This window comes from Lepidochelys kempii, chromosome 10 (assembly GCF_965140285.1).
Source record: "Lepidochelys kempii isolate rLepKem1 chromosome 10, rLepKem1.hap1, whole genome shotgun sequence".
Taxonomy (NCBI): domain Eukaryota; kingdom Metazoa; phylum Chordata; order Testudines; family Cheloniidae; genus Lepidochelys; species Lepidochelys kempii.
The window spans coordinates 12,229,826-12,242,546 of NC_136389.1; the positions used below are offsets into that span (position 1 = coordinate 12,229,826).

At 43.6% G+C, this 12,721-nt stretch overlaps 1 protein-coding gene across 6 annotated transcripts in view; it reads left to right on the plus strand.

Annotated features, from left to right (window-relative positions):
* Window positions 1–12,721, plus strand: part of MAD1L1 (mitotic arrest deficient 1 like 1) — a 565,246-nt gene that overhangs the window by 335,145 nt on the left and 217,380 nt on the right. For all 6 annotated transcript variants that reach the window (XM_073361988.2, XM_073361987.2, XM_073361989.2 and 3 more), the window contains one exon: window positions 9,317–9,407. In XM_073361988.2, the coding sequence (XP_073218089.1) occupies window positions 9,317–9,407 (91 nt within the window). The remainder of the gene's footprint in view (window positions 1–9,316; window positions 9,408–12,721) is intronic.

The window sequence follows — 12,721 nt, forward strand, 5'->3', positions numbered from 1 at the left end:
GTGCTTCCCGTGCTGGAGAGAAAAGAAAAATGGTTCTCCTAGTGTGCAATTGCAGATGGTAGAGGGATACATGTTGTGATTCAATGAGAGAGAAGTTACAAAACAGCATTTCAGCAGAGGATACATAAGCACTTAAAAAAGCTACAATGAAACTAGACAACCTTTCAGTGTATTTATTAAAGTATTTACAGCTCCTGTTCCAAGGTAGGTGAAACAATAAATACCGAACACAGAAAGTTCATCTGTATCCAGAATGTTTTAATAAAGTTCCTTCTTTTTAAACTGAGCCAATCTGTTCGATCTTGACAACTTGCATTTGTGGTTCTGAGCTGAAGTGAGATTTTGGCTGGATTTCCTTCTCTTAATTCTTTTCTATTTTCAGTTCCATCACTGTAAAAGTATTGTGGCCTCTCAAGAACGAAAGCAGGATTTGCAGGAGGCACAAATTACTGGCCTGCATTTTATGGATTTTCTAAATCCCCCCTTCTCGGCTTGTTTTACAGCTCTGGAAGCGTTGTTCAGTATTAGAATGGAATGGATTTGAAAATGGCCAGTGTTCAGCTAAGCTGTTTTAATACAATAGAGAGCTCTTAAACTGCCCTTTGGGATGTATTTCTCAGGGACAGCTCCCACAAGATGGAGTGGCAGAATTTTGGAGGCCTCCCTCCACCAAATCATCTTTTAATGAGATGGTACTGTTGGTCACACCATGGTTTTGTTCCCCCACTCCCATGAGGGTAAATCAGTTCTTCCTAAATCCTTATTCATGGTGTGAGTGTTGGTTTGAGGCTTGATCTCATTCTGCCTTTCACTTTCTCCAGGGGGCACATAGGACTATCCTGAAGCACGGTGTTTGCAGTGCTACCGGGGTGTTCAAAATCTCTCCAGCAGCAATACAGCTCATCCCTTATTCTGATTAATATTAGCTTCTCTATCAGTAAAACCAGCATCCTGTTTGCTGTCTTCTGGGAGCTGGAGGCTTTCAGGAGATTTCTACAGTAACTCCCCAGTCTCCCGGTTGGTATGGACTGCAGCACCCTTTCCATTTAGGAGCAAGTCCAGTCTCTATATTTTCACCTCCAAGATTCATTATTCAGTGTTTATCTTCATTAAACAGCATTTGCCATCTATTAGCTGAGCAACTTCAAGGATGGCAGAAAACAAAACAACTGGATTTCCACATATTCCAGGACTTCCTGAGATTGCCGATGTCTGCCTTACAGTGGAAATGGATCTCATTTCTCACTTTGTCCATCTTTTCCCTGATTTGCAAACCTAGATTTCACAAATGGCACTGTCAGATCTCTTGCAATGATTCTATTACTGAGCACCAGTTATGTGCTAGGTGCTCTGCAAGCAGAGGAAGCCCCTGTCCTGCTCTTAAAGGCGTGGCAGTCTAAATAGAACTTTTTTTAAGTGTGAGTCCTTTGCCTGTCAACCCCATAACTCTGCTTCTTTCATTTAAATTGTGCTTCAGAATTCAAATAGAGTGTCCCAGAAGTGGGCTCCTCCCCAGCAAAGCCATTTATATTCTGGAACAGTTCTCCAGTGAGGAGCAATAAATTGAAGGCAGAATTGAAAGTTGTGTCAGGCTAAGAGGCCAAGTTTCTGGGGCTGCCTCTCATAGTAGCACCGTCCACCTCCCGCCCCACCACCACCACACACACCACGAACACTTCCAGGACCACACACTTCTGCAGCTAGGGTCATCTGAGACATTTGACCCTTCAGATCTACTATAAGATTATTTTTGGTAGATTCCCAGCGTAGCTAAACCTTTTTTGTTCAGATGGAAGTCTGTCATTGAACCGTTTTTTGTTGCAAGGGTGGTGCTGGTGTATTTAATAAAATACAGAACATGTTCCAAACCCTGGTGATTAAGCAGGCCTGCGTGGTGTGGCATGCAAGGATGTGAACTTAGATTTATTTCCTTTTCTTGTCACAATTTTATGACTCTCTTTGCAAGGTGGATGGAAACAGTATAAAGTTGTTCATTTGATTTCATCCGTTCTTGCTGCTCAGCATGTGCAAGTTTCGTGGGCCATGGGTTTCCAACAGAAAACACACATGTATGAAGTGTTTTCTTTCAGCTGGAGGCTTCTTCAATCTGGGGCTAGTGAGCAACTTCTCATCCCCTTCTCCACACAAGTAGATGGACTGCTCTGCTGCTGTAGTCTGTTTTCTTCTCAGGAGCAGCCTACTTCAAATATCATTGTCTTCCTTCTGCTTTCTGTCTAGCAGAACATGGAATTCTCTTCTCTGCAGAATTAGGGAGAAAACACTTGGTTTGTGGTTCCAGAGTTACCCAATCTAGGAATGGAATGGTGTTCCACCTCTCCTGCTTCTGGCATCCCCCATGCACTAGGGCTGGGAATCAGTAAAGAGCTCGCTTGCTGTAACACAGGTAAACCCTTGCTGTCACAGAATCATGAGAAATTTTCACAGGGTTCCCCCTTGCATGGGAACTGGAATAGTTTGTTGTGGTTGTCACGTTTCCCAAGATAGCTGCACTTCTGAACAATTGTGATCCTCCTTGTGGCCACCTCACCTAGTCTCAGGCCTCCAATCATCTTTCTTGAGGTGGGATCTCGCTATCCACTCCCTCCTGACTGGGGTCTTAGGCTGCAGACTCCTGCAAATCACTGAGATTATCTCAGCAGGTCTGACTTTAGTTCAGCACCCATAGTTTTGTTCTCTTAGGGGCAGTGACAGAGTATCTGGTGATCAGCCAGGTGTCACAAAACAAAGGTATCTTACAAACAGTAAACATCTAGCTTATCAGGTGTCACCATCTTCCACATGGAAACCCTGTCTGTTTCCAAAGTACTGCAGGGCCTGCCCCTCTGCATCACAGTCTCATGTCCATTCTTGGATTAAGCATGAGTGGCCCTCTCCAAGGTCAAGATCAGCCCTCTCCAGGATGTTCTTTGTTTACCAGGCCTCTTGAACCAGGTCAGACCTGTACATGCTATTTCCCCTAGGGGGTGAAACTTCCACAGAGTAGATACCTGCATTAGGAATTTGCTCTAATTACCCCCGCCCTCTTGATATTAGTTCCTGCAGAAAACCCTTTGACTCCCCCCATTTAGCCAGGAATACAACTACAAGTTGCTCCATAAAGATACATATAACATTTGTAAAATCAATATAATAGTCTTTAAATGTTCTGTGTGTCCATAGCTGCTCTCGCAGTGGACCATGGGAGAACCCTTCACATGGCTGCCTGCAGGTGGCTCCCTGCAGCAAAAATGAGTTGGGTGGGTGTGATGAGGAAGGAGAGATTTTGGAGGGTGGGAAGGGGAATCTGGTGGGGAAGGAATCATTGTGCCCTCCCCTCCTTCTCCATTACAGTGTTAAGGCTTTGTCTACTACACTATCAAGTTTTGTTGGCAAAACTTATGTCGACACCCAAAAGTTGACAAAACAAAAATCGCCAAAGGGTGTTCACACTTACTCCCTCTATTGGCAGACCATGTCCACATTGTGGGCACCGTCATCGACAGTGTGAGCAATGCATTGTGGGTATGTATCCCACAGTGCAGTGTTGTGGGAAGGCGGAGCTGATCGCTGCGCATCTTGGGAGGATTCCCTCCCAGTTCTCCCACAGCCTCCTCAGGTGCCCGGAGCAGCCTCATGAGCAGCTCTGTGAGCTTTCCATGCTGAGGAGTGTCAAAGCAGTGCAGCAGTCTCTCCTTCCCCCTTCCCTGCGACAGCCGTCAGCCTGCCGCTGTATTCCTAGTGCAGGGCAGAACAGGAGCATTCCAATTATTTGCTCTTTGTTCCCCAAAGGGAGCAGCACACTCAGCTGTCAGATACTTTCTGCGGCTTTGAAAGGGGAGGGGCACATGCCTGCAGGGCAGTAGAGATCAAAACACTGAAAGTCTCTCCTATGGGGTGGAAGTTTTTTGTCGCCGAAACCGGGAGTTTTTCCGACAAAAGTCACATTGCAGTGTGTACGCTTTCACTGCTTTGTCACCAAAAGGCAGTTTTTGGCGACAAAACTTGGTAATGTAGACAAAGTCCTAGAGGAGCTGTCCCTGCGTGGTTCCACACCACCAGTTCACACTGCTGCTCCTTGTTTGTGGTATGTCTCTAGTCATTGGAGTCTATTGCCTGCTGCCAGTGGGGATGCAGGAACTAGGAGCACAACTGTACTTACATTCTTTCCCCGTACAATTTGCCATTACAAATTCACTTTGGCAGAAAACAGGTGGAAGAAGAATACAAACTCTCCAAATTGGAAGGTGGGGAAAGAAACCCCACACTTCATGAGGGAATTATTTTCACTGCTAACATTTACCATGGGCCTCAACACACCATTCATCTACAATCCGATGCACCCACTCTCCTGGACTAAGCCCAACCCCACCAGTTAGCTGCTCTCCTGAAGGAACCTGAAAAATTGAAGGGAACCGTCAGAAGCCAGAGAAAGGAACGGGAAAGAACTGTGTGCCTCCAGGCATTTCCATATAAACTTCACTGTTAAAAGCTAACTTCTGAAAACAAATGCAGGATAGTCACAAAGGACAATGAAATCCACATTAATCCCTTAAATCTGTATTCACGTCCTGTGAGTGAGTGAAAGCTTTAAAAAAAATATTTTGTCTCCTTTTTCTTTAGTATGGAAAGTAAATTTTTAGTGAGAAGCTTGAAAGACTTTTATCAGTTTTTCTCCCTCTCCCCCCCGAGAACAAAGTGCTCTTTTGTTCAGACCTTTTATAGCTCTAAATGTGAAATTCTTTCCCAACTTTATTACTTCCGAGGAGACAATAAAAGACATTATTAATGCTGTCATTCCCCTTGTCCCCTGTAAATCATATTTGCCATATTGTTCAGCTCTCATAATGGGAAAGGGTGGTCGAACAATTTAGTTTGTTGACCACAGGGTATAACAAACCATGTTTAGTCAGTAACCCGTTTTACTTGGGTGATGATAAATCCGCAAAGGCTGTAGTTTTATAACGAATAAATAAAAGTAACACATTAAAAAACAGCTTTAGTAAAGACTTAAGTGGCAACAGCTGAAGGATCTTTTCAACTGGAACAAATCTGAACTTTTTCTTTCTGCTGTCAAACAGAAACTCCAGTAAATCCTAAGTGTTGTCTATGGATTTAGTGAGTAGGTAGCGTTACAGTGATTCAAAAGAAATTCATGTCCTTGTCAATGCCTGTTAGTCACACTTGCTGGAAATCTCTGCTCTGTTTCTAACACCATCTCATTGCCATCTGGATCCCTTAATAGTGTCTTCTCCACACATACATTTTCTGTTCCGTTCAATAGTTTCCAGTTCAGCAGTAGCTTTTCTACATGGCAGTGCCCTCTTCACAGATGGGCATACTGTGAGAGAGGCCCCTATCAGTGGCAATACTATGCTGTCAATCACACTGTGCTCTGCTATAGCTGCCAACATTTTAATCTTATAAATAAGGACAATAAGGAGAAAAATGGGAGCACCTGTTAGCTCCATTGGACTCTGACAGTTTTCTGGAAGGAGAGAGTTGGAGAAATACTTCATTTTTTTCTGCTTAAAAAATAGGAATGATCAGTCTGTCTGCCTCAGGTGTTACTATGGCACCCATCACCATAGCATCTAAGCAGTTCCCAGATAAATGAGATTTGCATGGTGAGGTCTTTCATGAATCAGCCTTTCCTGGTAGACGAGGCTTTGTTGGAGATGTAGGGTTTTTTCCCCTTTGTTGTTTTGTCCTTCTAAATTGGGACAGTGGTATATATGCTGTGTGCCCAACACCAGAATGATTCCAACTGTCTGGAATTGGAGACACATGCAAGACCAAGATATTGGGGTAGATACACAGGTCAGAGCAAATGCAACTCCTTGGTGATCTTTCACTAACTAGATCTCCCCCTTAGAGCTTGGGAGGCAGTGTCATAAAACATTGTGCCTTTACAGTCTTCTCTTTTGAGTTACTTTAAGTTTCACTGCATCTGCTCCAGGAAAGCCCCATAAGAGATTTGATGCAGTCTTGTCAAGAATTGAAACAATTGCATGTTTTCAAGCTTCTTTGTAACGAATGAATGGGTAGATAGTCAACAGTGAATTTCAACGAGGCTTCCTGCGCCAGTAAAACTCAGCATTTATAGTATCAATATTGTAGCGAGTAAATGGCAATTCTTTCCTCCTCCCACCGAAAAGCTGCATTTGTATTCAGTCTAGGTCAAATGTTAAATTGATAGGTGACTGTACTGAGCCCTGATCTCTTTCTAGTTTACTTTTTGTCGTTCGTCATTTGAGTCTGACCTGGATTGTTCTCCTTACAAACACCTGTAGAACAACCTACAGCTGAGGAAGAGTAACTCTGGTGCACAAGTTGAGAGGTAAGAATTGGGGAGAAAATGGTTGCCATATTTTTTATTGTTGGCACCTAGATGAGTGGAGCACAAGGTAGCATGTAGGTTAACACTGCCTTTATGCCCGTTGGAGAATCCAAAGACAACACCAACCGGGCCCTGAGTCTGAGTTTACTCAAATTAAAAATGTCAATGACAAGTAAGTATCTTCTCTGGTAGTTTAACTGCGAACTGCAAGTGCTCTCCTATGTTATATACTGAGAGGCTCTCCCATGCCTCTCTCTCTTTGCCACTGGGAAGTGCTCCCGTGGGCTGTTTAGGAAAGACCAAGTAGCACAGACTGTTTGCCTATGGTTCTCAATATCCCCCAGTGGAGATCCAGGGCACTTTACAGTGTCAAACATAGACCAGTAGAGGAGTGAGAATAGCAGTGCTGGCCCCAGCAGCCAGCACAAGAGACAAGGCTTTGCTTGGGTGCCAAGTCAATAAAGGAGAGATATTGAACTCTGGTTCTCCATTACAGTGAGGGTGGGGAGCAGGTGCCTTTGGCTGTAGTCTGTTGGGGTACTTCTGCACTGCAATTCAAAACCTGCAGCTGGCCTGTTCCAGCTGTCTCAGACTTGCAGGGCTCAGACTAAGGGGTTGTTTAATTGTGGTGCAGAGGTTTGGGATGGAGCCCAGGCTCTAGGATTCTGCGAGGCAGGAGGGTCCCAGAGCTTGGGCTGAAGCCTGAGCCTGAACATCTACACGGCAATTAAACAGCCCCGCCACCCCGAGCCCTGCAAGCCCAAGTCAGCTGGCACACGCCAGTCTCCGGTGTCTAATTGCAATGTAGATATACCCTTGGATGCTCCATTTCATAAATGCACATCTCTCTCTTTGTAGAAGGAGGCAGAGTGAAAATGTAAACAATTGAACGATTCAACTAGCTGAATGTTCATTAGACAAGTAAAAAATCTCACTCAGTGACCAGAGGGGGAAAACATTAGACAGACTGTACTGAAAAATGGCAGGCATCTCAGACTATAACAAACATTCTGAACACACATTCTCTATCCCACTAGAACAGCACCCGTGTATAAAGCACCATGTCTTCCTGGGCATTAAATTAAGGACAGGAATCAGTTATTAAACCTTAAAAGTACATTTGAAATACCATATAAACATCATGGCTCAACCATAATCCAGTTTCAGCTTGATCTTTTTTCAAACTCTGCTTTCTCTGGAGACACTTACATGTGGTATTGGAGGGCAGCCCTCAGCTGGTACCACAGGCAGAGTGCTTGTTCTGTAGGAAATATCACCCCTTAGTTGGGGAGGGTGGGTAGTGTTGAGAGATTTGTTAGACGTTTTGAGCCAAAATGCAGAATATTGAATATGAGGATGTCATTCACTCTGAATGTTTTGGGTATCTGATTCTGACCTTCAGTAGCTGCTATGTTTTTTTCCTTACAGAAAAAAATTCTCTCTTCCTTTGGTATGTCCTGAAGGGTTAAAAGCACTTTTAAACACAATGTGAGGAGTAACGCTAAGTTACATCTGAAGATGCTGTCATACTGCAACTGCTTCTGGAAAAAGCAGGTGCCCAGGACGTTAGTGGTTTATATGGAATGACAGGAGAGTGCCTCTCATCCTTTTCGCCAGCCACTCTTTACCTGAGTTATGTATGACTTTTCAGTGTCTACGTCAAGGTTCCTTCCTCACTCTGAACTCTAGGGTACAGATGTGGGGACCTGCATGAAAAACCCCCTAAGCTTATTTTTACCAGCTTAGGTTAAAACTTTCCCAAGGTACAAACTATTTTACCTTTTGTCCCTGGACTTTATTGCTGCCACCACCAAGCGTCTAACAAATATAACTGGGAAAGAGCCCACTTGGAGATGTCTTCCCCCAAAATATCCCCCCAAGCCCTACACCCCTTTTCCTGGGGAAGGCTTGATAAAAAATCCTCACCAATTTTCATAGGTGAACACAGACCCAAACCCTTGGATCTTAAGAACAATGAAAAAGCAATCAGGTTCTTAGAAGAAGAATTTTAATTAAAGAAAAAGTAAAAGAATCACCTCTGTAAAATCAGGATGGTAAATACCTTACAGGGTAATCAGATTCAAAACATAGAGAATCCCTCTAGGCAAAACCTTAAGTTACAAAAAGACACAAAAACAGGAATATCTATTCAGCACAGCTTATTTTATCAGCCATGTAAACAAAAGAGAATCTAACGCATATCTAACTAGATTGCTTACTGGCTTTTTACAGGAGTTCTGCCCTGCATTCTTGCTCTGGTCCCGGCAAAAGCAACACACAGACAGAGAGAGCCTTTGTTTCCTCCTCCCACCCCCCTCCCCAGCTTTGAAAGTATCTTGTCTCCTCATTGGTCATTTTGGTAAGGTGTCAGCTAGGTTATCTTTAGTTTCTTAACCCTTTACAGGTGAAAGGGGTTTTTTTTCTGGCCAAGAGGGATTTAAAGGTGATTAGCCTTCCCTTTATATTTATGACCATCTAGAACAGGGGTCTCCAATCTTTTTGGCTCGCGCATCCCCAGGTGAAGAGTGGAAGAGAAGACCTTCCTCCGACGTGCCTCCGAAAATAGCCGTAGGCTGTTGAGCTGCCGCCAAAGTCCCGTCGCGGTCTTCGGTGGCAGTACAATCGTTGCTGGTGTCTAGAACATTATTAACTAGCTTAATTAGTTTTTTCTCTTTAAAGAGCAACCACAGACACTCTGAAAAAACACCCCCTTGACATGGCCAAGGTAATATTGGTGTAGGAACTGCAAATATTGAATTTCCTGATAAATTGGTCTTTTACCTATGCATACTTAACAGTGCAATAATGTTGTTTTATTCTTTTCATTTAATGTGGTATCTTACCATTGGAAGAATATTTTTGGACAGGTGTGTGATTTCTGTCTTTGGGTCCTCATTATTTTGCTCTTTCCAGTGGTGGGACTAAAGCAGGGTTAGAGCATTCGGAGTTTCAGTGTATTTTTTCCCCCCGTCTTTACAGGTTAAAAATTGAAGAGTTGGAGGTTGAGCGAGGGCGGCTAGAAGAAGAGAACAAGACTCTGGAAATGAAATTGGAGAAGCTCACTCTCCAGGTAAGAAGTGGGACAGGGCCAGAAGGGCTGAATAGCTTGGCACAGTCCAGCCTTGATGGATGAGTATACTGACAAACTTCCAGAAGTTCCTTTCACAGTCCACAGATCCTTCCCCTTCAGCCCAAACCAAGCCCATCCCACAAACCCTTATCTGTGTACAATGTTCTCATATTGAGATTTTGGTGTTGTATTCAGGCATGCAAGAACAGATGCTTTTTCCAGTATACTTGGGTATACTTCTGTTTAGAAGCCTCCAAACCTTTGTCTGTGCGAGCAAACTTCACAGCCATAACTAACCACTGCTGCAGCTCGAGCAGCGCTGGGAGCTGTTGTATAGACTGCGTTTTCCACTATGATGACAGGTTGGTAAAAATGCCTCGGCGCTGTTTACATTATAGCTTCCCACCATCATTACCATTCACGCTGAGCAACGCTCAATAGCTTGCGGCCTTATCTGATAAGAGCTATTCAAGTCCAGAACATGATGATGGGGTATGGAAGGAACAGGTTGTGGTGGCAGCGATCCACACACTCTCCCCAAGAGGAGGAAAGTATGAAATAAGAAATCTGAGTGAAAGAAAAGCTAAAGTGCTGATTTTACCATGGCACTGCAGGATTTTCCCATATTTTTGCTGAGGCTGATGCTTCGCCCATCTCATAAGCAAGAGTTTCAACTTTTTTATTCTGGATACAGCAGTGAAGCCTTCCTCTCCCTGAAGCTGGCAGTAATAGAAGGGGATGCTTACTCAGGCTGCTCTCATCTCTGAAACACTGTTACTCTGTGCAGAGGGAGGGGTGGGAGTGTTACATTTAAAGCATCTTCTGTTTGAAAGAAGCTGGAGTGAGCGAGAAGCGAAGCCTATTTTGTGTTTAATCAAAGGCCATCCTGCTCCGAGCAGTGTTATCTTTCTCTGATGTGCCGAACAACCCAGCCTTGTAACATTTCATTCTTTTAATTTTTCTTTCTTTCTCTTTTTTCTCCTTTTTGTGTAAATTGCTTTATGATGGTAGAAAACCTGCAGGTTTGAAATTACCCGAATTTCAGGCAGACCATTGATTTTATCTTGACACCTATTAGAGGCAAATCAAATCTCTTTTTTATTACCAATTCCTGGAGAAGGGGGAAGTGACAGCTTTGATAAAGCAGGGAGCTGAGAGCTGTTGAGCGCCTCTGCTGAGCCGTGGTTAGCATGAAACCTGTCACCCAGCTCTCCTTTAATTGGGTTTCTGTCATCAGAAGGAGATGAAAACATTGGGTTTGGTGTTCTGATGCTCCGGTCTCCAAACATACACAACAGCAGCTTTGGTTTCAGAGCAGGTTACAACTCATTCAAATCATATTTAATCTGTCCTCACTGCCTCAGGCTAGCTGCCAGCTCCCAGCACTGGGGCATCACCATTCTGGCCAGAGTAATTCCCTGTTTTGTTTGGGATTCTCAGAGAGATCTAGTGTTTGAAATCAGTGTCAGCAATGCCAGTAGCCCCGCCCTTGAGACGCTAAAAGCACCAAGCTTCTAAGGTCTGTTTGCAGCAGGAAAGGTTCAGAGCCTTTCATATAGTTTTGCTAATTGTCTTATTTTAGACAGAAGTGGGTGGGTAGGTGTGGTCCTTTTGGTAGCTGAGCTCATTTAATGCTGTGAACATGATGCAATGATAAAGGCTGGGATCAGGCCATCAAAGACAAAGCGGAGACAGAGCCTTCATGTTATAATAAAACCACTCGCCCACCATGTCAGCAGACTTGGGTGGCGCAGTGACTGTTGTATTCTTCACAAAATTCACAATTCAAACAAAAGTAGTTTGAACTCATCCCAGGTTCTAGTAGCGCATCTCACAATAGTGCAATTCAGTGGCAGTGCTCAGAACCCTAGAGTTTAATAATGGTGTGGTGCAGATCAGGGCTATGTGAGGGGACTGGAGAGGAACAAAAAAGACCTAAGAATGCAGGGAAAAGGAAAAGATGTGAGGAAGACAAGAGGACAGGCAGGCATAGAGAAGGAGAAGAGGTTATCTGTCTGAGCTGGTTCAAGAAGGAGAAACCAGCCCCATCAGTAGAGGTTAGGTGGAGAACCCACCTGAGGAGAACTGGACTAAGTTAACAACATTCTTGGTTTTAGTTTGGGAGGGCTAAGGCTTGGACTTAGTTATTTGTTTAACTTCTCCTTATCTTCCCACTGTTTGTGCATATCCTATGAGCTTGGAGTTCTGGTTCCTTTGAATCAGGAAGTGAATAGCAAGGAAAGGAGAACACTATAGATTAACTCCTTGGGCAACTGCGATTTCTCCAAGTGGAGACGGATCTGTGCAAGTCTGAGTGCTGAAAAGATGTGAATTACTGATCAGTACCCACCCAGTTGAGTGGTCAAGAGATCAGAACTGTCTACAAGGTAAAAACAGCCTTGCAGCCAGGGGTTCTGGTCCTGGAGGTGCAACAACACCCCCTGGCTTGAAGTAATAATAGCAACCGAATGCACCACTTCCACCATATTCTGGGTTTCTGGTTTTGTTCAAAGGCTTTCAGCACCCTCAGTATAAAAATTGCTCAGTGGCCCTGCCTGCTAATGAAGATTAATTATTCATTACTTGAGTCCCAAGTCCCCAGCAGGCCCAGGCTCAGAATTGCATCCTGTGAAAACACTTCTGTTGACTCTAGGCACTGCTGCGGACTGGGTTATCTGCTGCTGAATACCATTAAATATGGGTTATCAAGCTATTAATCTCTGCAGTCAGATAGTGCAAGGAGAATATGTTGGAAAAAGGTAATTCTGCACTCAAATGGAGTCACTGGAACATGCCCAAGTCAGTTTATTATTTGTTGCTTACTCCTGAGGTAGAAATCCGGGAGATGATGGGTTAAAATAATATCTTTGTCAGAAAGAAAAGCAAGAAAGGAGAACAAATGGTAATGTTACAAAATAACTTTTTAAAATTTACTGAAGAAAAAGTCCCCTAGTGAAGTTTCAGAAGTGGGAAAAACAAAGGATCAGAGAAAATAAAGAAGTAAAAGAGGTAGAAGACAATGAACAGATTAAGATTTGGCAGAGGTTTTTTTTAAAAAAAAAAAAATCTGTAGCACTTCCTTTAAAAATAAATAAATAAGCCATTATTGGAATAAATAAAAGTTACTTACAAGAGAGTGTACACAATTTGTTGATGTGTTGGGGAGAGGGGTGTGACAGAAAGTGAGTGAAATCAAGCATAACAACTTAAGTGCACCAATCTTTATGTACTGAAGTCTGATCAGTCCATAAAACCATATGCAGTGAATTCAAACCTGAAGGGACATGTCCAGCCTTTAGTAGCCAAGAGTTCAG